The sequence below is a fragment of the Hypomesus transpacificus genome, chromosome 4 (genome assembly GCF_021917145.1).
Source record: "Hypomesus transpacificus isolate Combined female chromosome 4, fHypTra1, whole genome shotgun sequence".
Classification (NCBI taxonomy): Eukaryota; Metazoa; Chordata; class Actinopteri; order Osmeriformes; family Osmeridae; genus Hypomesus; species Hypomesus transpacificus.
In genome coordinates, this window is record NC_061063.1 from 3,773,042 (window position 1) to 3,800,315 (window position 27,274).

Consider the following 27,274-nt stretch of genomic DNA (forward strand, 5'->3'; position numbering starts at 1 on the left):
GTATGTGCAGTGACACCTAAATGGAATAAGACACACTGTAACCTGTGTGTGCAGCTGCACCTTAACCGAAGGCATCACCAGTATGTGAGACCACATATTCACAGAAGAACACAAAACCAGTTTTCATCTACTTCACTGCTGAGCCATTAGAGTCTATTTCAACGGTTACAGTTGACAAGAGAAAGACTGCTGACGGTACAGCAACCACGTGATCCTTTGTGAAAGAGAAAAGGCATATGGGTTTGTAGTGAGAGGTTTGTGACAAAGGTCTTCATTGGTAAAAGTAACTGAGAGGGCAGGATATTTTTCTATCAGTAGACAACAATTGTTGTCATTTGACTGGCATGTGACTTGCATGCACAGTTCCAGTCAACACGATGTGGGATTGTAACATCAATTCCTAGCCACATATGTTTACTCAGTATTGTTGAATGGACAAGTGACTGTGCTGCATTAGCATTTTTATAGATGCTCTCTCATGATTAATTGCCGAGTGTCAGTTTCTGAAGCTGGCTGCTAAACAATGTAATGAAAACCTTGATGATTTCAGGTACCATCTGTTTGGAATATCATACACATTCAGACTATTTAATGCATTGCCATTACTGTACAGTACAGGTTGGGGGACATGGGCTGACAACAACATATTGAATCCTACATGCTAGGCCTCAGGGCTTCTCCTCACACAGCTTGGTGCTGGTGAACATGACTATTTCACTGACATCACAGTTATCCCAGAATCACAAGATCCTGAGGTAATATGTCAAGAATGCTATTTAAGGACTGAATACACATTGAGGAGACAGAGTGGAGGACCCTGATAGCGTCTGTGTCACTAGGCAAGAGGCTGTTTGTTTGCATATGAAATGAAATTAATCTCTCACATTATACTGATCTTTAACCCCTTATTTTTTAAGCAATTTACACCACTGCTTCTATCCTTGATAAAACAGAGTGATGCAGGCAAAGATGCAGTCTCACTTGTGTCTCAGAAAGGAGCAGATTACAACAATCATGTGAGGGACAGATTCTGGCCAAGTCAGTTATTTTAAGGATTAATGATGAAAGCTTGACTAACCACACACATAATATCTTTGAAAAATGGTTACACATGTTGAAGGCAGCAGAAATTGGCTATAGTCTTTTATGTTAGACTCCTTAATAACCTACAAAGTGAATTATATTAAATCAAACAACCACAAGCCAAAGCAATTACAGAACCAAACAATGTGGCCAGCTAGACTGTGATGGGGTTCAGCAGGTTGAAGATGTTGAATAAATGTAAGTGGAGAGGCGTCCTTGCTTACTCATGGATCCCTTGTGGTCAGAGTACATTTTGCCTGCAGCAGATGGACTTGGGAAGGTTGAAGTCAGCTGGATAATCCTTGTTTTACCACTTCAGGATTCATCTTTGGGGAGTATTCACCAATCTGACAGATGTAATGTGAAAACTGCATGCCCTTGGTCATTCTGACCTTAAAACACTGTCACTGACATGCAAATGTTGACTAGTTATCAAGTTGAATATTATTGCTGGCTATCTATATTCCTAATATAGTTTTATATGAATATAAATGTTTCAGTTAACTTGATAATTTCCTTTACTGTGAAGTCTATATCAAAATATGAATTATCAGGAGTGGTCCACTGTCATTCACAATCATGTCATTCATGGATTAACTACAATATGTCTGTGCTCATTTTGTTTATGCTGTTCCAGGTCAACTTTAACAGTAACCATCACATGTCTGTATGTCTAACAGTGACAGTCAGAATACACTTAGTGAGGACTGAGGACATAAACTCACATTGTGGTGGTTTTACTAAATTACTGTATGTGCTACTACTAAGTGATATTGCTTCATCCTAGAACCTACAGAAACTATCGCTACAGTATTCCAACTTCTATTACCTGCCACCAAGTCATTTAATTAAACGTGGAATATCATGAACCGACCACAAAACAAGATTAACCCGAACTGAACATGCAAGCGGGAGCTTTCCTTGAGCTAGCCAACCAACCAGTTTCCAAATGTTCCAGAGCATCCCTTCATTTCTCCGTCCCACTGATGAACAATGGGGATGTCACTATCACAAAAACCTTACCTTGCTTAATGATGCTTTGCGATCCCCCACTCCTGTTGGCCTCCCTCCATGTTAATTATTTTATTCCTCAAGACGTTATCCTCCCAACCTACAAACATATATTAACGGTCTGCGGATGTGAGACTTCAGTCACTGTTTATATCGGTGTGTCGGTCCTCTCCGCTTCGTCTGCTGAAGCTGCTGTTGCCATGGTTATTCATTCAGCCTCTGCATGTTCTGCAGTGCAAACCTAGCAGATTATGTTTCAACCAACACAGGGATGTTCAATTTGTCTAAGTGCTGCTACTGTGTCTGTCTCGTGGTTCAGCTTCGAGTTCCTTCGTGTCCTTTCGGCATTTGACAGTTATCGTTTCAGGATAATATTAATGGTCAGCAGGCAGCCCTGCTGCTGCACTGTGCGTAGCCTACAACTGACGGGTTGACGTCAGAGCCCACTGAAAATGCTGAACGCATCCAAGTTATCCAAATCTTCTGATTCGAACTTGCTGATAATAGCTACCTTTTATATCGAGGCCTCAAATATTTGAAATGTTTAGCCTACAGTTAACTTCATACTTAAAATCATACTTTGGGGCTTGAATTAATTGGCTCGAACCAGACTTCATTCAATTATTTTGTCAGCTTTCTTATTTTGTCAAGTGCAAACTGTCATGTTTATTGCCATGTTTCAATATGTTGGCCTGCTACACCTGTTCACCAAATGGCCTGTACCTGTGCGCTCTCTCTCTCTCTCTCTCTCTCTCTCTCTCTCTCTCTCTCTCTCCCTCTCTCTCTCTCTCTCTCTCTCACTCACTCTCTCTCTCTCTCTCTCTCTCTCTCTCTCTCTTTCTCTCTCTCTCTCTCTCTCTCTCTCTCTCTCTCTCTCTCTCTCTCTCTCTCTCTCTCTCACTCTGTCACTCTCTCTCTCACTCTCTCTATCTCTCTCTGATACACCGTGCCCTCTTCAAAAGGTGGATGATGAGATTGCAGGTGTGAGGAGAGTGTGGGGATCAGGACAATTTTGAACCATCTGTTCCAGAAAAGAACCCTTCCTGTATTTACCCATATCCCCCCAAGGTGAAATATGGGTTTCTGTCTCACATTAAATAAGACAATCATGATCACGGTCTTTTAGGCTTAGCATTCAGTATGATTCCTCTAGTCTTAGGCTAGACATATTTTTCTCACCTACTTACTACCATATGCATCTCACCATGTCCACGCACAAACACTATACTTACAGTCAGACATCTTAATGTCTATAAGCACTCGCTCATCCCGGTTCCTGTTTCCCCTCATCAAGGGCAGAAAGCCCCGCCGGTAGCCACTCGGAGCACACTGCCATGAGCATAGAGCTCTCTTGATTTAGAGGAAGAGCACTATTGATTTTCATGCAGCACTGCTTGCCAGGCCCCAGATGACCATAGTCTTGAACAAACACGTGGAGATTTCAATCAGTGGGAGGCTGCATAGCAAACAAGGGAGGCCCGCACACTCAATACTCATACCTGCGTCTCAACTGCTGAAGCACTGTGCTATTTGAATGGCAGGCCTAGTCCCATATGGTCCCCCCGGGTCTCTGTAAAGAAGACCCTGGGGAACCTGGGAAGTTCTTCTCACTTACGCGTTTAAGCAGTCATTATTCATGGATAATGTAAACATGATGAAATATGCAAAGCATGAAATAAACTCAGTACTCCATTTGGCATTCTGGTTCAGCCCACAGTCGTACTTTAAACACATCATAGCATAGGCTTGCTTGTTGAAAGTCTTGTTTGACGGAACTCCCGAAAGGCTATACGTTCAAGAAGACTAATGTTCAACTCCTGTACATACAGTATGCTGAAGATCAATACTAATACTTAAAGCTCTTTTTACTTCTTTGTAAGCCTTCAGACCAGCGTGACCAGATACTTCATCCTACTGGATAACAGAACTGAAGTAGAGCCCTCTGCAGTGAATGTGACTGTTATCGGTCATGTGACTCATCACATGTTTTCTGTCCTCTATCTCTTTCTATGCTTTCATTGAAAGCATGAGCTCTCAATTACACACCCTGGACATGTGATCTCTCTCCAAGGCCTCTATGGGGACTGACTCTCTGACTCTGTATTAAGTTTCCCAGCAGGGGAAAGTGCTTTCATGCAAGTATCATGATTCACCAGTTACATCATAAATATTGATTTATCTAATCTAATACAGATACAAACATGTCATACCTGACCTTTTTATTACTGGTTGTATTAAATTGTAGGGTGTCAAAAATATCTGAGGTTAGTTATCGCTGATAACTAGCTTTGGTTTGAAATGTGATGTGAAATTATATAGTTATACATTGTGATGATGTGGTCATTTGATATTAAGAGTTTTAAAGGAAGTGGGATAATCAAAATCGGTTGAAATAAAGCCATGTTTGATGGCTGTTATCCTTCTTGTGAGAAAATTCCCTTCCCTCTCAAACTGATTTTTGCCAGATTTCATTAATGTATGGTACATGTAGAATTGTATTACTCACAGCAGACATACATGTGACCATATGTTATGTTTGCATCTCTGTACAGTGTATCAAGCGCCAGATATTCGTCTTTTATTAATATGAAGTATGACAACTATGCCTGGAAGATTAAAAAACATCTCCATCACCAATTCAGTGACAATTACATAGGAGTAGCACTCAAGTTGTGATGCCGTGAATGTGTGGATTGACGTAGCTTTCAACTCAACAGCCAAAGCTAATCACACTTTAACATGAGTTCTGGTTCTACCAATCTTGATTGCCTGAGGACTTGAAGGTAATAACAAGGCTTTCTGCTACAGTATGTCAGCCCCACATGCATTCTTTAGCAACAGTAATGAATAAGCGACATGTGATTTTGAAATCCACATTTCATCATTCCTGCAACTTCTCACTGTAAGGAAACTCAAACATGAGGATAACTATTAGCAGAATTATATACAGACAACACGTGTCATTATGGGGCACTGGCAAGAAGAGGAGGGGAGAGGACTAGAAAAAGGTGCACCAAAGGCCCAGAGGCCTTCTGTATGGCTTTAAAGTGCTGGTAATAAAAATAAGTCACCACCTCCTCAAAAATTCCCGTCCAATGGGAACTCGGCGAACAAACTTTTATGTCTCCTCAGAATAAGTTTGGGCATCCTCTGCACAGGTTGGCTCTGTCAGTTCTCACCATGCGCTCACAGGACTGATTTCAGGGGGACGTTTCCTATCTGTGGCTCTTTCTGCTTCTCTGTCTCACTGCCTTCAGTCCTCTGTTAGCCTCCGTCACCCCTGCTCAGGAAGGGCTGTTTGCCTCCCTCACCCCTACTCAGGAAGGGAGAACTCATGGCGTCTCATAGCTCCACATTGACCAGGTAAGTTTTCAAGCGGACATAGTAGATTTGCATATATCATTTAAGAAAATGTTTGACTGCTTTGGCACTCTTCATGATTTTAAAGTATTAGGATATTGAAATCAGATTTAAAGTGATATCTACTCTTGTCCTAGACTTGAATATTGTTCTGACATCCCAAAGTTCCAGGTCCCTATCAGCAATGGAGTTTTCACATTTTCATACGTCATTTATATGCACTAAATATTTGGGGGTTAACATATTTTAGAAGAAAGAATACATCTTTACACATTTTAATTAAACAATCCCAAACAATGAACCCTTGAGATTGTAGATAAAGCATGTAATTTGGCTCTACATGGATTACAGGAGCCGGCAAGGGTCCAAGATCGTGATAGCTCTGCTTAAACCGACCCCCACACAAACACAACAGGCTGAATCTATATTATTGGACATCAACAAAGCTTCCAGAATCAGGCTTCTGGTCCTTCCTACTTAATTGTGTTTTTGATCCAGCTTTGACGTCTGGTTTCTGGAAATAGCTAGACCCTTTCTCACCCTAACGGTGTGTGTGGGTGTTTGTGTGTGTGTGTGTGTGTATGTGTGCAGGTTCTAGGCAGGAGATTGAGGCAAACCAGCCTTTGGAGATTAGAATAGACTTCACCTCTCCAGCCTTGTGCTTGGTCAAGAGAACAGTTAGAATCACAAACTAACTCATTAAAGTGACTGATAGGTTTAATCTATGAGGCTGAGAGCAAGGTGCAGGGTAAGCTTCCAGTTTGTGTAATTAAGACAAATGAGTGTCCAGAAGTCATGCAAGGAGGGCTGGCTCGTATTGGCTCTAGGTGAGTGTTGGGGGGTGTCAGTGCCATATTGGTGACTCTTGGGGCACAGTCTGCTCTATATACAAGCTCTGGGCTGTGGTGATCACAGTGCCTGTTCTGCTTACAGAAAATAGTGACACAAGTCACCTGCACTCTCAAAGAAAAAGGGATGAGAGATTTACACACTTAGGACAGTTTAGAAATTCTCAATTTAAATGACCAAAAATAGGTTTAACCTTGATGCATTTCCTTCTGGTTTGACATAACAAAGCGAGACCAGTGAGAGACCAGCGAGACTAGTGAGAGACCAGTGAGACTCAAGCTCACACTCAGCCTGCTGTCTATCTTTTCCAAGTCGTAAACCTCTAAAAGGAATCCCCACGGGTCGAGCTGTACACAATACTTCAAGGATCTCTGAGCTGTAATGCCTCTAGATCTGTGTTTGGGAAGATTAGCGCTGCATTTTGATGCAATCCAACAGGGACATGGAAATTAAATGCTTTTCTTTTTTTTTTTGCTCCTAAAAAGCTTTCGTTGCCAAAACCAAAGGACTAAGCAAAGTTGCAAATCACTTTTAGTTTCGAACAACCTCCATTGTGCTTGCTGTGCCAGCTCTATGTCAGAGGATATTCACTGGACAGACAGACAGAAAGACACAGGGGTAGACAGACTGATTGTGCAGTCAGCGAATGGGTGTGAGAGACGGACAACCAGCCGTCATCGCTCGGGGCACGCTCCTCCATCAAGGAGAATACGTTTTGGCAGCCTCTGTTTCTCTAAAGGGGCGGTGCAGAGGATATCATTATTCAGTGCCCCAATAACACATCCCTCTCCCTCACCCCTCTACATGTACCTTAGTACCCCAGGCCTCCATTCCAAAAACGACCTCCCTGTTCTCCTGCTTCTGTCCCCCCTCCCTCTCTCCCTCCACATCTCCCGGGCTGTCAGCCTGTCAGACAGCACTATGGGCAGCCTGTGACAGGCAGGCTGTGCTCAGAGACGGGGCAAGGATAGAGGGATATTTTGGATTCCTAAGTACAGACAGCACATTAGGCTACTACCGTGCTACGGTAGTAGCACATTCTGCACAAGAGCAAGGCCAGTGGTCTGAGGACACGGCTAGAACCGGTGGCCATGTGTACGGTTACGAAACCAGCGCTGAGGAGATCAGGCCATGTTGTGCACAATAAACACAACTGGATTATGTTGGATGAGCTTGGGGGGGAAAACGCAGGGGTAGTTGGATGAAACATCTGATGTCCTTTTACGTCTGTCATAATGAAAACGGCGTTCCTCTCCAGGATGCAATCACACAGTTCTCCCTGTTTTTCTGTCAAAGTGGAGAATTATGGCTTTCTCGTTCCCGAGCCTGTCATTGAAAACACGTGTCTGTGTTATCATCCAATCCTCACTTATCAACTGGATCGTTCTTTTTTAGTTTTTTTTCTAAATCTTGGTTGTGTGATGTAGCTGCTGAAGTATATGATTTATCTACCTTAGTGATTTGAAAGCCTCCCACATTTTCTTGGAGGGAGATCACTTCAGCCTCCTACAGTATGCTAACCTGACTCACCAGATGGTTTGTTATATACATAACAATCTGGGAAGTCATTCTTGTAAACTGTTTGGAAAAGGGCAGGCACTTTCAAAAACTTGGCAGGTGATTGGATGAACCAACTGGTATATTGGTTCATCCAATATACCAGTTATTCTACAGTCTGTCACTGTCTATCATGGCCAAACTTCATCCACACCCATAGCTGCCAGAAGTTCCTCATTTGCAGATTGAATCACTGTGGTTTGGGCACAAAACAAACAACTTGAAGCTTGGCAAGATTAACTGTTACATGGTTGAGATCTCACTAATCCAGCTGTCTTGCGAGGTTAACAGCATGTTGTGCGGTCCACCCTAACTGCACTGTCATAATACTGTGTTCATGATGCTAATATTCACTATGTTGATACTGTGTCAGTAAAGAAGGTGATCAGAATAGACCTCTACTGTGGTACTGTGGTAGATATAGTCAGAGATGTTGTGGATGAAATAGCTGGCTGAATGTCTGACTCCATCGCTCTCTCCATCTAGGAGGCAATCATGGCACCAAGCCTTGGTTCTGTACCCTTCTGCCTGCATGGCCCTGCTGTCGTTCCTCCTCGCTCCAGCTCTGGCACGTAAGTCATCCAACACGGCATGGTCATTGATGTCACTAACACAATACACCGGGCACCTGTACTGCATTAGATGTTTTTTTTCAGATGGTTTGATATGAAAAATGGGCTTTCAATTTGGCATCAAAAGGCAATCGCACAGCTATGAATATTTTCCAGGTATTTGAAAGGTCCCTCTATACCCAAATATGCAAAGATATGCAAAGGACAAAATTGCGAATGCGTGCTATTTGTGGTGATTCAATCTCATAATCTCTTGGCTCGCAATCACAATTTGCCTCCCTTCCCCTGTTGGAATTCAATAACAAACCTACTTTGTGGACTGGTTTGTCACCATCATTGAATTAAAAAGCACATTTGGCTGTGTGCTCTTTTCCCTGCATATGGTAAATGTGTTTACCGTCCTAGAATGCGAACACGCGGTGTGGTCCAAGTGTTTTCCTCCACACCAATCATTAAAGCTGCCAATCACTCGTGACAACATCCAAATTGCGGTTCATCTGCTCATTTGCGCTAACGACTGGCTTTCAGAACACATGGCGAAGGGAGGGAGTCTCTAACAACTCAAAGCCCCGCATGCACAGTCAGATAAGTGTTTATGACTTGTAAACGTCGTCTGCCCCACTCTCTCATTTCTCTGCAGTTATGTGGGTGCAGAGAAAGGCTTCCAGATGTGCTGTGTTCACACGCCTCCCTCTAAATGAGCTGACTCAGCTTATTGACTTTGCGGCCTCTCCGGGTTGTCCTTTCATGGCTTCCAGATCCTCATTTCACGGTTTCCCTCCAGTAGAAGGAGTGCGTTTCTGTCCAAACAGAAGCGAGATATAGCTGCAGCGGCATCTTAAGAACTGCTCCCTTATTAGTCACACACATCTACATGACAGTACGGACAGGGGCCAGTTTTTGTGTTTGCACAGTCTAGGTGCATTGGGTGAAGTGTGTCACCTGGCTGTCACCTTAAGCATAACTTCCATAACAAATCCACTGTAAGCTTAATGTGAGTTGGCATTCTTACTTTGTTTTCACTCCTGTGTGTGACCTTCAGAGGACCTCCATTTTGTAGGTTACAGCGTGTGTGTATCATGGTCTACTGGGAGTCTCAGAGAGCAGACCCTAACACAACTCTCTCTCCTTTTCCAATCAGAGCTAGATCTTAACAGACTGGACGGCGACACTGTCTGCCCCACCATGAGAAACGGACAGGATGACCTACCAGGTGACATTCTGTTTCAGACTTTTATTTGAATGTTTTCAAATCAAACACATGGGTGCATAAATATATCACACTGTGGTTTACTGAGTGTTTTACCAGGATATCTTTGAATCTAAGTTAGTTAGAGACAGTGTGGTCATGATGGTGGGAGGGATCCTACAACCCAGACACCTTGAAACTTTAAAATGCAAATAAAATGTTCCACTTGAGCAAGGCTGATCTTAGTGGGAAAAGTTCTAACTCGGCAAGATCTTAATTGTTCGCCATTGCCCTGTTTGAGCCCAACTCCCATCACTGCCTAAGCACTTGCAGATGTTCCACAAATGTGTGTTTGTATGGTAAGGATTTAAATGCTTGTATTAGAGGAGAATTGATTAGAATCACCTGACTGCCAGTAAAATACCTTGATACAAAGAAAACAATATAGACGCAATACAGCTCCACTTCCTTCTGCTTTGTTGTACACACCAGTGTACCCACATAAGTTTGTTCACTTCACAATACGTTTTTATATTCCATCAGAGATCCCGGTGCACACTACATTCATTATCATGCAGTTGGCGTGAACAACTGTTTGTTTCTCCGGAAGGTTTCGATCTTATTACCCAGTTCCAGCTGGACGTGATCCCGCTGAAGGGAGTTAGGAAGGTGGAGGGCTCCACTCCCCTCCAGGTGGCCTACCGCCTCGACAGAGAGGCAAACTTCCAAATTCCAACTCGGTAAGTACAGTAACCAGAACTCAATACTGAGAAAAGACGCCCAAACGCTGAGCTGTCCTACAATGCAGGTGTTGCATTATTACAAGTCCCGGACAGGTGTTGTTGCGCTGTGAGCAACATGTAATTGGTCGAGGAAAACATGTCTGAACCCATTTGGCACCTCACAGAGATGAGGGGTGAGGGAGGCGGAGAGGTTATTGGGGTGTCGAGACCCCCCCCTTGCCGTTTTAAACCCCCAGGAAATGGGAAGAGACATATTTGATCATGCATTCTTAGTTGGAGTTTGCTTTCCTTGTCTCGACTCATATAAGGGGGCAAGGCAGAAAATCGAAGAAGACAGGTAGTGACAGGTTCAATAATGTCCTGTGAGGACAGTCATTACAACTCTATTTCGGTTGATCTAGTCACCCAGTGTGCTGTGGAAAGGGACCAGAGCAGAACCACTGTCCAATCACAAGCAAACTCTTTCAAGTTCTCCTCTGAAAGCCAGTGGCTTCATGGGGTTTTTATATTAAGCCAGTCCTGTGCTGTCTGTAGTCTTCAGTTGGTTTGTGGTTGTCTCATTACTTTCGTACATATCTCAACACTTCTCCAAGTGTTTCACTGTTGGACAGGTCTCCAGCAGCAGACACATCTTCTCACCTGCTGTTATACAACACCCGGCGTCATGCTACTTTGGGCCTGGCACACCAACACACACACACATTTCACACATACACAAACACATTCATGCCACCAGACCAATGGACAGACTGGTCTTTGAAGTTTTTAAAGAGAGGTCTAAACTCCAGCATCCCTCCACTCCAGGGCATATAAGCCACTTAAACCCTGGCAGCGAGAGAACCCCCCCCGCAGGTAGCGACTGAGAGTGGTCCTGATTTGCTTTATTGGGTTACAGGAAACTCCTTTTTTTATTGCCAAGCCTTGATCCATTTACAAGACGGTTAAAAGGCGGCTGCATCGGCCATTCATGAACACGCCACCTCTGGACACGCCGGCTTGTTAAAACCCAACACTGAGTGAGAGAAGCCTGGGCTGGGCAGCCAGGCAGACATCTCACACCCATCTGAGCAAGGGAGACAGATATCGCGTGCATCGTTTGATTTTTGTTTTTAACCGTTAAGGACATATCAAAGGTGTCATTGTTCCTTTGAGGTAATTATAACTGTTGCATATGCATGGCCACACATAGGGGATGCAGGGTAGAGAGGCTTTGAACATTCAAAGAGCAGCTTGTGATTCATGTCTCATTCATGAGTGGATCTTGGGCGTGGAGAGCGGGAACAGAGGTGTTGCTTTGTGATTTGCCGACCTCGGCTTTATGATCATCTCTTTCCTTTGACATTCAGCAGAGCTGGGGAACCTACCCTCACCCAGGGCAATATATGTTGCTGTGCTTAATGGAGAGTGTTATTTGAACCCTTCATTATTCACTTTCTGTAAAGCGTCATGACTGGTATAATTAGAAACTAAGTGCTCTGACAGGAACTAGCTCAAACTATTCCTCGAGTGAGAAACCCAGCGGTACAGCAGAGCGTAGGAATCATTATGACAAGTCCATGTAAACAATGTCAGTGTCTCTGCTCCTCCGCCGTTTGCCCACCCAGGTTGAACTTCCCTCGGGGCTTCCCCGACGAGTACTCTCTCATGGCCACCTTCCGGATGATCAAGAACACCGTCAGCAAGGTGTGGAACGTGTGGCAGGTGGTGGACGAGGATGGACGCAAAATGGCCGGCCTGAGGCTCAACGGGGACCAGCAGGCCCTGGAGTACTTCCTCATGGGCGTCGACGGCAACCTGCAGACGGTCATCTTCCCAGGCCTCTCTGTTCTCTTCAACACCAAGTGGCACAAGGTGATGATCGGTGTAGAGCGCGACCAAGTCACCCTGTACGTGGACTGCCACCCCGTGGACCGCAGGCCCATCAAGGAGAAAGGGCCCGTCACAACGGAGGGGGACACCCTCATTGGTCGCCTGGACGCCGATGCTGACGCTTCAGTGGTGGTGAGTGGGGATGGAGAAGAGCGTCTTGTCTTGTTTGCCCAACAAGGCCAGCTTTCTCACAGAGCTGTGGTCTCAGTCCTGCTGGGTAGGGCCATGGTTTAAAGTAGGTGTGCTGAGTGACGGTTTCATGTGCAAGTGTTGCTGCCACAGCTAGTCTGTGCCTCAGTGGGGTTCCAATGAAGAAAACTGTTTTGCTGCATAACACTCTCCTGAGTGGAAAAATAATACAGCTCACAGATGGTTTCAGAAAACCACAGGCCATTGCCAGCGCTTTGTGCCGTAGCGCGTGCTATGAAGTAGTGGAAGTCATGGCATAGCATGGTTGGACATCAAAATCATGTTTCAATTGTTTCAGTTTGAACTCCAATGGATGCTGATTCACTGCGACCCAAAGAGAGCCCAGCGAGAGAGCTGCAGCGAGCTGCCAGCCACAGAGGTAATCCACCCGAATAACATTGTCTAACGAGACATATAAAGGCCTCAATTATAAAACAAAAACTATGTGAGCAACTTTATGTTCGGGGCACTCTTCCTCTTAGATTTATGCTTTCTCCGAGTGCACTGATGTGCACTTTTGCTTTCCAGTCGGTGTCACATTATCCATCTTGTATTACAGATTTTAGGCCGCTCAACTTAATTAACATTTTATTCTACATCCACTACTTGGAAAATGACAAATCTACTTTTGTAGTTCTTGCTGGCAAAATAAACTATCTGTTTAGGACTCTGCCATGCAACACTTGATTACATTGTGGCCTGCAGTATATACAGTAAGGCTTGCTTTGGACATAATGCCACTTGTGGGTGACTGTAGTCGTTAAGAGGTGGATCACAAAAGTTGTTCATGTGCACTTGAGTTCAAGATTAGTTCAGATGATTGGAAACACCATTACATGTTGCTAACAGAAAATGTTGCTTTCTGTCTCTGCCACTGTTTGGAATGATATATACACATATATATACATATACATATATATGCTAGTTTTTATGAATGAGGCCCCCTGCTCTAGATTGACAACTTATTTGCGTTAATAGGTCAACTCCTAAACCATCAACTTGTTTATTAACTAGTCTAGACTAATACTGAAAGTTCGAAGGTACCCTTAGAAGACAGGCCAGCATGAGCAAATATGCAACCTTTAGGGTATGAACAGTATGAGTATCTCTGTTATGATGCAAACATGCTTCTCAAATCAAGAATGGTCTAATTTCTTCAATGCTAACATTTCTGCTGTGACAGCTGTATCTTTCAGTGCTCCAACACTGAGACTTTACCTGGGGCGGGTGTGAACTGTAGCGCGCTTTGTTGATATGATAGCATGATGTGCTCACTGCCAGGGTTTTAAACATGTGCGCTTCTTCTGCCTCTTTGGGTGAAGGTGGTGTGGTATTTTCACTAACTCTGCCTATCTCATTTCTCTTGCTTCTTCAGATGTTTGCCAATGCTGAGGTATTTATTTTTCTACTTCCTTCTTTTTCTCTGTATTTTGAATCCAGAAATCTACTTAAGTGCTTCGTCCCGGGATTGCCACATTGCTTTATTTCTGCGTGACATGTTGCTTTTTGGGGGATATTGAAAGATGAATAATTTGATTAGTGGCCTAGAGAGTGCCTAAAACATAAATAACTTCAATAAATGTGGTGGATTCGCAAACAAATTACACTTGCTTCAATATAATATCATTTTGATTGACATTTATATTGTATATTATATTGTTTGTGTTCAGGAATATCCAATAAAGACACAATCAATAGATTGTAATAGATTACATTCCAAGGACATCACAAAAGTATATTTCCCTTTAAGCTAAACAGGTTTAGAACACATATACAACATTTACAAAATTCAGACAAACAGTTTATTTTATTCATAACTATACAGTCACACAATTAAACTAAAACAGTAAGAATACATTTCCACTCTCCAGAGTGGCATTCACTCTGTCCTGAGAGCTGATTGGCTGTGCTGTCTCTTCCTCCTAACCCCAGCCTGACCCAAAGCCAGTGCCAGGTCCCCCAGGTATCCCAGGCCCCGAAGGGCCCCGAGGGCCCCATGGAGAGGATGGCAGAGATGTAAGGCTCATACCTCTGGATGGAAATCTCTGATTAACTAGCCTCCTCTGATTGGCAATAGAACATCTTCAAATCATAGCATTGTCTTGTACAAATGTATGTGTGTTGTGTTCCAGGGTATTCCAGGCACCCCTGGCAACACTGGTGCTCCTGTGAGTATGACTCATGACATTGTATGTTTTTTGCCGACAAATTCTGTTTCCACAGTCTTGGTCAGCTCTTACTGCTCATGGTTTGTTTAAGTGCACTCTCATCTCCTTCTTCAGAGTTGTTTGTTATCTCTGTGTAGATGAGAAAGGCAGATCTTTAATCGATTATAAATTGACAGGCACTGCCAAGGTGTATCTTAGCAACAACGGCGGGGCGATGTCAGGAAGGAGATAAAGCTGATTTAGTCTTGTCGTGTCTGTTACCCAGGGCAGCAAAGGGGACAAGGGAGAGATTGGTCTTCCTGGACAGAGAGGTCTGCCTGGCCTACCAGGATCTATTGTAAGGACCCATTACATGACACAATGGGGTCATATTTATCTATGCCCAAACACTGCAACACACATCATAATTATATATACAGAATACTGAGATCAATTACAGTCGGGTATCTGCATGATAATTTCAATATAGTACCTTTTTGAATCACTGATTCACTCCTATTTTTGTTCTAGGGATCCCCGGGCTTAATGGGTCCCAGAGGGGCAGTGGGAGAGAGAGTGAGTAACTCATCAAACCCTGTATTTTAGGCAAAGTAATAAAGAGTTTACTATACCACTACAATGTTGTTACCATAGGTACTGTTTTGTAGTTAGATGGTAGTTAGTGTAACCTTAATGCAAAGATAATGTAAACATTGTTTATTCTGTTTATAGGGACTTCAAGGATTTCCGGGGCCAGCAGGCCCTCCTGTAAGTATTTGTATTTGTTAGTATAAAGGATTGCGAAACATCGATACTGTTGAAAGTAGTTTATTACTGCATTGATGCAAATATTCTCAAGGTTTATGATTCCATCTGATTCTCTCTTGTCTCACAGGGCCCTGCAACAGAAGGTCCTCCTGTATGTATTCAGACTCCCCTGTGTCACATCCCGTTATCCCACGGTTCTTTGGAACCAGGTTCAGTGAATGTTGCAACCCTGTATGTGACGGAACTAACCCTTGTTTGCTCCTACAGGGGCCGCCTGGGAAAGCAGGAATCCCTGGAGATGAGGGGAACATTGGGCCAGAGGTTAGTGTTCAAACACAGATACAACTCACACATAACACACCCACCAGAACACATCGAGACATGTAAGAAAATACACACTGCATCTCCACAGTTCTGTCAGTGCAACCGTAAAGAATCTGACTTTGATAGTTTGGTTTACCAATCTCTCAAACTGTTCAGTGTTAGATGAACATTTCGTGTTTTGTGTGATTATGATGAAGCAAACCTCCATGTTGGCAGGGCACACCGGGTCCCAGGGGTGCTGTGGGTCTACCAGGCCCCGCTGGCCCAGCAGGGCCCCCTGGACCTGCAGTAAGTACTGGCTCCACTCTCCTCTGTGGCTGTGGTGTCTCCGTGGTCTGGTCTTCTCACATGGGTTTCATTGGGAACGCCTGCATTTCCTGTACAATGCCATTATGAGATTGATTGTGGTGCACTATGTCTGTGACTCAATGGTACGGGCTTCACTGTGTGTTGAGTAAGGTACATTCCTAGGTGGTTAACCTTTAAACGTTTCAATAATGAATCAGTGTGTAGTATGTGTACTCAGTGTGTTTGTGTTTTGCATGTATTCGTGTTTCCAAACATAGAATCTTTGTGAGTGTGTTTGTCTATGAGTGTGTGTGTGTGTTCGTGTATGCATTTGTTTGCGGACTCGCAACCTTGTTCTTCCACGTGTTTTAGGGACCTCCCGGGGCTGCAAACCCTGAGGGCAGTGGGGAAGCTGTGAGTTTCTCTTTATCTTCTCCTGCATGGGGGGGGGGGGAATGCTTGTACATGCATGGTGGTGAACTGGCAGCAAACGTCCCTTCAGTCTTGATGAGATGTTATACCACAGTCTGAACACACTCTGAGAGGTGCTGTCTCTTTGTCGGCAGTGTCCAGCTGCCTGCCCAGCGGGTCCACAGGGGATCCACGGGATGCCAGGGATGAAGGTGAGGAATGTTGATGAGGGCCTCAGGCTGACTGAACAGCTCTCTGTGAGCAATTGTGCTGAAGCACTCAATCGACACTGGCCAGTGGCTTTCTCTCAGTCATATTTTCATCTGAACCGTTTAACGATTTTTACCTCTTGGTCTAAATGGTTTGTTGTCGCCAGGGACACAAAGGTTTGCCAGGTGATTCCGGGGTGCCTGGAGAGGCAGGACCAAAGGTATGAGAGACGTTTTTTCAGGCACGTCTGGATCAGTACTTCGGTATTGAAGCATCAATACAGCTATCAGTACGTTAATGATTATGTTTATTTTGTGTGATCTACAGGGAGAGTCTGGACCAGCTGGTGTAAATGGAGCCCCAGGACGAATGGGAGATGATGTAAGTTCAGTCTCATCCCTGAAAACAACAACTACTGTATGTTTCGTTTTCACCCTTATGCTCAACCACTGTTCAGATGGATCCCAAACTCTTGTGGATGGACTACATCACTACCATTCATGACCTAGCTTGTGAATAATGTCCAGTTCAGAAATGTCTAACAATGATGTTATCAATGTTGACCCTTAGGGCCAAAGAGGACCTATCGGTTTTCCTGGGACCCTTGGAGACAAGGGAGACAGAGTTCGTTCTTTTCCACATTAACGTCAATACATTCATCATTTGTAACTTGATCTTTTGGTGTTTGGCTGTGTGACTCACTGTGTCTTGTCCTTCCCAGGGTCCTCCTGGTTTTAACGGCATCCCAGGGCCCACTGGCCCACCAGGAGCACCTGTAAGGGACAATAATTCAATCAATGCAATCTAATTATCCTCTGCCATTTTCAATCAATGTCCACAAGGGAAAGGCAGAGTGTGGCTGATGTCTTCATTACCAAAACCCAAAAAGGAATTTGAATATCATTGGATTACCATAATGCTAAATATCTCGTTTCTCTCAGGGCGTGGAGGGCATTCGAGGACGTCAGGGTTTGGAAGGGCCCAAGGGTGATGATGTCAGTGAAACAGTTATAATCTCTAATGTTTCGGGTTAGCGTCACATGCATGGTTCATTTGTTTTCTTTTTAGGAAACAAGAGGTAGCTGCAGGCGATGAGTCATGTGATTTGTGCTTGTCTTCTGTATCAGGGTGCAGGTGGCCCTCAAGGAGAACAGGGGCCTGTAGGACCAAAGGGAGACACCGTAAGTAGTGCAACACACTACTTTTAGATTCCACATCATGGTAAGGGACGTTCAATTTGTGTCCTTGTATCATGAATCCATAACAATCTGTGCCTGCAGGGAGAAGCGGGCGCAGATGGCATGGATGGTGTCCCTGGGATTGATGGAGCCAAGGTGAGTCCAATGATTTAATGGCTATTAGTGACAAATGTGCAAATACTCGAATTTTAGGGATTGCATGTAACCAGATGAATTCAAATCTTTGTGTCCTGTATCTATTTAACAGGGAGAATCAGGAGCACCTGGATCCATCGGAATCAGGGGTATTGTTGGAATTCCAGTGAGTGTTGCATATTTCTGTCTCCCATGCCTGACTGATTGTAATGTTCATGCTCTGAGACATTGAGTAGCTTTATAACAGGTCTCTTATTGGTTTTCAATGTATTGAAAGGGCTCAATTGAATTTCTTAATATTAAAAAGAAACCTTTTGAAGCATTCAGACAAATCAGTAAACCACTACAAAAAAATCTCCACTATATCAATAAATGTACTAGCGGGTCAGATTTCTTCACATAATAGTTTTGGTATTGAAAGGGAAGCACAAACTGGGGGAAATCAATAGAACACTTGCCTTTCTCTGCAACCACACCACAGGCCCTATTAATAAAACATTTAGAGGCATACGTTCAGGCTGAATGGAAAAATCCAATAAAGTTACCACAGGCTTCCTTGTGACTGCAAGGTCAGACAAGCCGGGGGTCACAACAGAGTATAGGGTCAACAGAAGACACTCAGGAAGTAGTCCATCCTCAGCTGTGGTTGCAGAGGAAAAGAAGCCAGGTCCTTGTTACTTCCTATAATTTGAGAACAAAGAGAACCGACTTTGAATGGATCATCCCAAATGTGATGTGATGATGTCATCGGCCTGAGACGCCGTGAGGATATCAAACTCGTTCTCATGTTTCTCTTCATACATTGTGTGTCTCTAGGGGTTACCAGGGAAGCAGGGAGAAGTTGGACCAGCTGGTCCAAAGGTACTGTAAAGAATCCTCCAACCAACACTCACTTCCACAAAGTCAGGACTCATTGAATAATGCATTCCTCATTTGTAAGTGATTACACTCAGGAATAGCATCTGTTGCATGCATGAGTGTACTATGCAGGTGTGGCATACCCTGACATCTGTGTAAACCGTTTTGGACAGGGGGATACTGGTGCAGAGGGGGCTGTGGGACCAGTTGGACTACCAGGAAAGACTGTGAGTTTCGTATTTTGTCAAATTTGCCACATCCATACAGTAGAATGTCCACTCCAGTTAGTATGCTGCTGAATATGCTGATTTTTAGGATTCTAACATTTTGGTCAGGGGGACATTGGAGAATCAGGAGAGGATGGAATACCAGGGGACAAGGGATCCACTGTAAGTTGTTGATGTCTTTTGGACTGTGTTGTATGTTTTTATCTTCTGAATAATCGTCTTCCCCTGTTGTATTGATGTTTGTATGAGCCAGATATTAGCACACCCCTATGTCAGGGACCATCAGTGATAATCACATTTCCCATAATCATCCAGGGGGAGACTGGAAAACAGGGGCCAGTTGGAGCTGCAGGTCCACCAGGCATTGAGGTGAGTCATTTTAGACAATAATGCACCTCCAGTGTGAAGAAAAAAAAAATCATTTTGGAGATGTTTTATTTTTCATACAGTATGATAGTAATATGATTTTGATGTATATATCTGGACAGGGAGATAAAGGAGAAAAGGGTGACACAGGTGAAAAGGGTTTGAAAGGTCATACTGGACTAAAAGGAGACCAGGTAAGATACATGTTTGACAATGCAGTGCCAGTATTTTCTCTTCATTGGCAAAATGTAAATGAACGAACACTATTTGAATGGCATCTGTCTTTTGTAGGGTCCAGTTGGCGCAATAGGTCCTAAAGGAAGTGAGGTATGTTCATTTACAAATTTGTGTAGGACATCCGTGGTACTATTATTTTGAATTTGTGTTCACTTTTGAATTTGTGTGTAATTTTCAGGGGGATCCAGGTCTTGTTGGGGATCCTGGGGTTAAAGGAGACCAGGTATGACTAAAACCATTTCAATACCTCCCTTAATTACAATATCTATGACTAAAATCACAATGTTCTCTGTTAGCTGTACACAAACTTTTCCCATTATGAATCACGCTGATCAGATCGGTTGTCTCATTGTCATTCACAGGGTCCTCCTGGCGTTTCGGGAATCAAAGGAGAGGTCAGTAGGGAGACGAGTGGCAGCATTACTGACCCCATCTGCCACATCAATATGAGCAGCTTCCACCGCCACAGCTAAGTGATTCTTGTTGACTGTCGGGGCTAATAATTACTGTGTTATCGTCTCATGGCAGGTTGGAGAGAAGGGCACAAGGGGCGCTACAGGGGAAGAGGGCAGACCAGGCCAGCCAGGACACGAGGGGCTGACAGGGCCCATGGGAGCCCGTGGTCTGGAGGGAGAGATAGGCATACCTGGCTCTCCTGGACCCAGAGGCCTGCCTGTAAGTGACAACCAGAAGGCAATGACTGGTTTGAACATGGCTGTATTGTTTGATTTGTCCCTGTGTTACTAAAACACATGCATTTATTTGTTTTCATGCCAAATCAATAGGGTCCCAAAGTGAATGATAAGAAACTCCAGGAACTATGCTCAGCGATTGTAGAAGGTAAGTAGTTGGATGTCGCTGTTGTGAACTCGGTCGTCAAGCCTGATTCATTGAAGTGTTGTTGAGTAGCATTTGTTGGCATTTTCATTTAGAACACTTAGCCGAGTTCAAGAAGGAGATGCTGATGAAGCCAGCCGCCCTGGCAGCACCTGGACCAGCTGGCCCCCCAGGGCCCCCCGGGCCTGCTGGGGCCACTGGGCCGGCCGGAGACACCGGACCCAGAGGCCTGGCAGGGATCAAAGGCCATCCTGGCTACTACGGTTTACCAGGTGCCCCTGGCAAGCAAGGTAACAGAGACAAAGCTGATTAAATGCTGGTACTAACCTTACAGTTCTACCGTCGGTGTGCAAAAACTGCAAAGGAATTACATAGCTGAGGTGTCCTTGAAAGGTCAAGACACTGTGGATGTACATCAGGGAAACACATGCAGTAAACCACCAAATGTGTTTGGATGGGGCTGCTCAGGGACCGAAAGGCCCTTTACTTGTCCTTCATTTCTGTTCCTGGACAGCATCCAAAGCTTTCAAAGCTGATGCATCCTATCTCTTAATTGAACCTTTGAGTAAACAGCTTCAGGCTGCCAGACAGCTTTTGTTTTTAAGGTAGAGCACGTTGAAAGAGGGTTGGATGTTGTCTGGATGCAAATGTTTCAGAGTTATGCAATCACGAGATTCAATCAAAGATTCACAAACACGGCTGAAACATAGCTTGGTGCTCATAAAGCCTCTCCTTCTGAAGGTTTCTTATGTTTGCTTGTCTATAGTTTAGAGTCGACTTCCATGGGTCAAGGCAATTCCTTCATCCCACAGCTGGGATGTGTCTGAACGTGTGTTTTTTGTGCAGGTGATGCTGGAGTGAAGGGGGAGAAGGGAGACAAGGGAGGGGACGGAGTTGGAATCAAAGGCACCTCAGGAGAACCAGGCCCACAAGGTAACACAACTGTGACTGGCACCGTGTACAGTATTCACAGGAAGGAAAAAACAAACAAACTCAACCATCTCCCTTCTTCCCTGGCGTTCTATCCCTGCATTAGGTGCACCTGGCCTTCCTGGTGTCGGAAAGGATGGCAAAGATGGCCCGGCGGGCGAGGCAGGAATTCCTGGCATGCCAGGTGCTCCGGGCCCTAGGGGCACTTCAGGTGCCCAGGGCTTGTGCGACCCCTCGGACTGTATAGGGAGGCCCCAGCCCCTCTTCTTGATGAGTGGGAAAAAGTCCTCCAGCATCAAGGGCCCGTGAAGCCAAGGAAGCTAGCTCACCAACACACTCCTCATAAGCCTCAGCGACTACAGCATGGGTTCCTAAACCCACGAGTGGTGATCCATGGGAGTCTTCACATGTCTCCATTGAACCCCAGACAGGAGAGACACAAAGGGAAACAGAGACAAGGGAAGTGTAGAATACTGTATAGATCTTTCAAACTGCTTATCTTTTCATTTGTTTGTCGTTTAGTGGAGAGATTGTCTGATGTGATCTGGTGTTATCAAAGACAGCTGCTATTCATGTCAAGACAATCTTTCAAATGATGAGAGGCCTAAAGTGCTGGCCAAAGAAATAAATTCTGAATGTTCAAATGATTCTGTTTCCATACATATAAACATGTTTAAGTAACCTCTTTCTGGCAAACACTCCTTCCATCCATGACTTTCCTTTGTGTGCATGTATTGTATATTTCCTGAAAACTCTGAGCTCCATGTACAGTGTTTAGCATAAAACCATAAAAGCTGCAAATACAATGCTTGTGTGAATGGGTGAATCAATCATTTTACAAAACACAATGAGCCATATTGTAGATTATGTTTTGATTCAAAACATCTCTCTATCATAAAGAGATTAGATTATTTGTCTCCACAAGAAATGTATTAGACTATGCGCCACACTAAAATATCTGAGATTAAAGAATGCTTTTTTGTTTTCATGTTTCCTGTTGTTTTCAATAAACAATAAAAATAAACTACTTTGGTTTGGACATAATTCATGAAAACATGTTCTATTCTAATACAACAATAAAATGCATCAAATCATCTTTCAGCTTTGCCCCCCCAACTCTCTGTAATGTGACACTTGACATCTTTCCACAGTGTTTCTTTGTTAGGGTAGCTACCCATCAAACATTATCATACTGCAGGTCCTGAGTAGCTGTTGCCGGGCACAGACCAAGAATACTCAGACCTGTGAGGAACGTTTGGTCCTGGGTATAGATGTCATCATGATCTTCCACTGTTGCTTGGTTACAGAGGTGGAGAGTCAACATCCCATCCATCCAGGGAGCAAATATTACCTTTTACAAAAAAACTGCCCGGCCCATCAGCAGCACCCTTTCTTCTAATAGCTTTCAACAGGGTTTGATTCAAAAGCTAGACTGTCTGGCCTCCCATTATAATCTATGTACACTTTGCTTGAAAAGAATCATATTGTGAAAATCGAAATTTTAACAAGGCACATTATTTTGTGATGCATATGTGAAGCCTGTCAAACTGTAAAAATGGGTATTAAGTTTTGGGCATATCAGCATTCTTAAGTAAATCATTATTGAAAACAAACCTGTGCCCCTGAGTCAAAACCCACTGGTAATTCATCTGGTTGAAGGATAGACTGTGATAGAAATCAGTAATTACTGTAACTGATTAATTAATAATAAACCGTCCAAGTAAACTCCAATAAGCACTTAGTAAGTAAAAAAAAAAAGACAATTACATTTCTATAAAATGGATCTGTTCCAGTCTTTATTTCAATATACAGTACAGTACATGTGTATACCCTTATCAAATATAAATTTAGACTATTTAAGCACCAATTCCATGGGATTTACAAGTATGAATTACCAGGCGCCAATCATTCATATTGCTTGTACTGGTATTTAACATTGTGAATAATTTAACAGTATAACTTAACAAAAACCTACATCAGTTTTATACAGTTGTTTAGAGTAATTAAAGGTATATATGAAAAAGGGAAAAAATACTACAATTATAAAATTATTGATTGGAGCACAGAAACATCAGACATCTGTGATGATTGCTTGTTGGTGGAAGTCATAAGCATTATCATTAGCAAAACCATTTGCAGTAGCGTATGAACATAAAAATGTTTCCAAATAAATCTGAACATCAACTTCTGTCTTCTCTAGATGTATTAACTTGAACTTCATGCAAGCTCCCGACACGGCCGGACGCAGGCTACATGTTACGGTGTATTGGCTTTAGGTGCAGGATAAGATTTTGCTCACAGGAATATCTTATGCCCATTACAATGTAGCCAGTGAAATAGAATTTCGAGATTGTAAGGTATTGTGGGACATGAAAGGCTGTTGGTTTAGAAACATAGGTAGACACCACAGTATGCACGTCTCCATTTTAGGTCAGCTGGCGTTTTATTGTTTGTGGGGGAACCCCAGACAGGCAAAATACTAGATATCAATTCCCAATTTAAATTATTAAAGACTTTAAATATTTGGAGACAAATGGAATACTCTTGGTTTCTAATACACCACCGACGCAGCAGTTTTGTCCGGAAGGTTCAGTTTAATTGGTCCACTCGGGACCCGACTAAGAGTTCCTTCACATTGTTTACCTGCTGACCTATGAGCTCAAAATACAAGCAGCATTTTCTAAATATAGCTTGCTTTTAACGAGTAACGATGGGTAACACTGTCTTTATTTATTCCCAGCTACGAGCAATTGTGGCACCACTGTTCCCACAGAGGGTTGGTTGTCAAGCCACACATACCCCTAACATGGAGGGGAAGTGGCCTGTTGGGAGAAACTGTAGTTTGACACAGCTTCTGAGGGATAACTGAAGGGTAACAAAGGCTGTGTTTTTAGCACCTTTTCTAGACTTTTTACTGGGACAGAGATCCATTCACTGAAGCAAAAATGGGGGCGGAACAAAGACACAGCATGGATAGCATGGAGCGTAGGTCCTTCCCAATGAAAATGTTGACGGCAATTGTATCACACTCAACAAACACTGCAAATACAAGTATAAAAAGGAAACTAGTCAATTTTCGAGTCCCAAGAAAGAGCTACTGAACACTCATGTCCTATAGCCAACCAGCCATGAGGGTTCAGCATTCAGAAATAAAAGGCCATCATTATCCCAGATAACTGCACTCCTGGCACAACGACAACAAAACACACACACTAAGTGATTTAGCACCAACCACATGCTCATTCCATCTTTTAGTTTAAAACACTATTGATATTTGAAGATTGGGCCTCACACCTCGTTTTCCCTAAAGGCAAACTCTATCAATAAGAATAGGGTATATAATTCGCCCTGACTGGACAATTACAAGCTGATTCCGATGGAGCATCTTAGCGATGCATTCACTGGTGAGCACTGACTGATATCCTAAAGTTGATCAATTGCTGAATCTGCTATTGCAAGATGAGGACAGATTAAACTAAGACAATGACATAGTCATCATGGCATCATTTGCAGGATATCAAGAAACCATTATTTAACAGTGCTCCCACATAGAGTCTCCCAGCAAGCCTGAGAGCAAACACAGAGTCTATTTGGATAATGCCCAAACAACCCCTATTCTAGTTTACCCAACCTACCCCCCCCCCCCCCCCCCCCTCAACCCCCACCCCCAACAAAATAAAAACAACCATCTGACTGGCAGCACATTGGCTGGAGCCCTCTGAACAGAACAGGATCCAACTGCCTTCTTTAAAAAGGAAAAAGTTCTTGATTCATACCGACAAGTCTCAGTTCATAAATAGCTGGACTTGAAGATGTCTGAATGTGCGTGTGTGTGTGTGTGTTGTTTAGGTCCCTTTGACGTTTTTGGTGTGAGGTCTTGATGCCAGGCTGGCATAGTAGGCACACTGTGAAGGGTCGCACTGGCCAGGGGGTCCCGTGGGCCCAGGCTGTCCGTGGGGTCCTGGGTTCCCGGGCTCTCCCTGAGTTCCTGCCGCCCCTGGCATCCCGTCTTTACCGTAGCCTGGCATACCAGCAGGCCCTGGTGGTCAGAGAGATTCAGAGACGTTAGCTGATGGCATCCCCACCCATGGAGGATACAGAGTGACACAGTGATATCGGTCATGGATGAATGTTCCTACAGTCTTACAGGGAACTTTACCTATGGGACCAGCCGGACCAATCTCTCCTCTCTGTCCAACTCCAACTTCTCCTTTTTCTCCTCTGCTTCCTCTCTCACCTGGGATGAGTACATTTATTAGAAGGTCTTTGATACTGCCCGATAGCACAGGGTTGGCCAATAATAAAGGAATGCATTCACTTCTATAGTTATTTTCTTCCAATTCAGCCACAGTAGGTTGTATGTGTACCTTTAGGGCCCAGGGGTCCCCTGATGCCGTCTCCTCCGTTCTGGCCAGGCATGCCGGGCTCCCCGGGGGGCCCTGCTCGCCCAGGGGTGCCGTCTTTGCCTGAGGGTCCGGGCGGTCCCGGGCGACCGGCTGTGCTCTTCACATGGGCTGGCTGTACCTGGGCCATGAGGTACGCCAATTTGGCTGGGGGGTGTAGCACACAGACACAGATTACGGATCATTATATTGGATAGACTACAAAATAGTCCACAGTCACTGTCGATTAAGAGCCTTACCATCTAACTGCTTTGACAGTTCTTCCTGTATGAGTCGTCTCATTTGCTCCAGTGACACCGACTCTCCCTGTGGAAGACCTCCGGTTGATTAGTTCATCTGTACATTGTATCAGGTGGTGTCATGTTCACCAGCCCCACCAGGGCATGACCAGTGAGAGTGTTTCTGATGTGGGCAGTGAGAGTTAGGATGGTACTCACTCTCGGGCCTGGAAGACCAGGGTTTCCTGGCGATCCTTGAGGCCCATTGGGGCCCGAGTCTCCAGGGGGTCCTGACATGCCCATCATCCCTGTATGGCCCTTGCGGCCGGGGGTTCCGGGGTTACCAGGCATACCTGGGTCTCCTGTGGGGCCTTTATCTCCTTTGGTACCCGAATCGCCCTTGAAAAAGGTCACAGTCACAATTGGTGGTCTGGCTTTTCTAGAGAGCACAGTGCAATTTGAACTGGTGTTCAAATATGAACTACAGCCACTGTGTTAAACACAGTAGACCTATGTTGAGGTGGGCAACTGTGGAGCCCTCTGTGACTGTGGCTTGTAAAAAGGGCGATACAAATACAAATTTTGATTTGATGGTTATAGGTGTTATAGTCTGTTTCTCTCTGTCGCTTAGTTGTTGTTTGATTGCACTCACCCTCTCTCCTTTGAGACCACGATCACCCACTCTGCCTGGCATCCCCTGTGAAAGAGACAAGGAGATGAGAATTAAGTAAATAATAAACTAAATGATGTGTTCATTGTTGTTGTTTTTTCTAAACTGCTGCTTACCTGCTTTCCTTCTGGGCCTATGGGACCAGATGGACCCTGGACAAAAAGACAGGACAGAAAATAATTCTGAATTCAATAACCAGACTGACCCCCACAGAATTACCTGGACAAATCTGAAATCTGCTTATGGTCTGACATCACTCTGAACATCATTCTGAACATAATAAAGAAGACTGGTGATAACATTCACGGAAAAGGAAGCAAAATCCCTATTTACCGCAGGTCCTTTTGGCCCACTAAAACCTGGTAATCCAGGGTTTCCAGGCTCTCCCTTCACTCCGGATGGACCCTGTATTTAACAGGAGGACATGGGACTTATCACATGGTCTGCACATGGTCTACTGTAGCCTACTGTAGCCGCATACCAACAGCCACACTCATTACGAAGGATTCTGTGAGATTAAAAGTTTAGCTGAGGTTCTTAGGAGTGTAGCACAAGCTAGATTTGGGTCTCATAAAACAATCTTGCGGTGGGACATGCCAGCCGCAGCAGATTCATATTTGTATT

The 27,274-nt window shown here is 44.1% G+C and overlaps 2 protein-coding genes across 4 annotated transcripts in view; one reads left to right on the forward strand and one right to left on the reverse strand.

Moving 5' to 3' along the window:
- The first annotated feature begins 8,374 nt into the window (after window positions 1–8,374).
- LOC124467305 (collagen alpha-1(IX) chain-like) lies at window positions 8,375–22,369 on the forward strand. The gene is made up of 37 exons (XM_047019546.1): window positions 8,375–8,432; window positions 9,574–9,645; window positions 10,232–10,361; window positions 11,969–12,365; window positions 12,721–12,801; window positions 13,798–13,815; window positions 14,355–14,438; window positions 14,555–14,590; window positions 14,856–14,927; window positions 15,101–15,145; window positions 15,302–15,337; window positions 15,465–15,488; window positions 15,605–15,658; window positions 15,878–15,949; window positions 16,322–16,363; window positions 16,516–16,572; window positions 16,737–16,790; window positions 16,898–16,951; window positions 17,141–17,194; window positions 17,292–17,345; window positions 17,512–17,565; window positions 17,698–17,751; window positions 17,851–17,904; window positions 18,017–18,070; window positions 18,721–18,765; window positions 18,936–18,989; window positions 19,098–19,151; window positions 19,305–19,358; window positions 19,478–19,549; window positions 19,647–19,682; window positions 19,771–19,815; window positions 19,955–19,987; window positions 20,121–20,267; window positions 20,378–20,432; window positions 20,525–20,719; window positions 21,276–21,362; window positions 21,466–22,369. The coding sequence occupies exons 1-37, from the start codon at window positions 8,393–8,395 to the stop codon at window positions 21,666–21,668; spliced, it is 2,772 nt and encodes a 923-aa protein (XP_046875502.1). The 5' UTR covers window positions 8,375–8,392; the 3' UTR covers window positions 21,669–22,369.
- A 770-nt stretch (window positions 22,370–23,139) lies between these two features.
- The window catches only part of col22a1 (collagen, type XXII, alpha 1), a 32,420-nt gene continuing 28,285 nt past the window's right edge, over window positions 23,140–27,274 (reverse strand). For 2 of the 3 annotated variants that reach the window (XM_047019113.1, XM_047019115.1), the window contains 8 exons: window positions 26,984–27,055; window positions 26,767–26,802; window positions 26,633–26,677; window positions 26,200–26,379; window positions 26,002–26,068; window positions 25,727–25,909; window positions 25,507–25,596; window positions 23,140–25,398 (listed from right to left, as the gene is read on the reverse strand). In XM_047019113.1, coding sequence (XP_046875069.1) covers window positions 25,205–25,398; window positions 25,507–25,596; window positions 25,727–25,909; window positions 26,002–26,068; window positions 26,200–26,379; window positions 26,633–26,677; window positions 26,767–26,802; window positions 26,984–27,055 — 867 coding nt within the window. In that variant the 3' untranslated portion in view covers window positions 23,140–25,204. The remainder of the gene's footprint in view (window positions 25,399–25,506; window positions 25,597–25,726; window positions 25,910–26,001; window positions 26,069–26,199; window positions 26,380–26,632; window positions 26,678–26,766; window positions 26,803–26,983; window positions 27,056–27,274) is intronic. The other variant, XM_047019114.1, reaches the window with a different exon arrangement.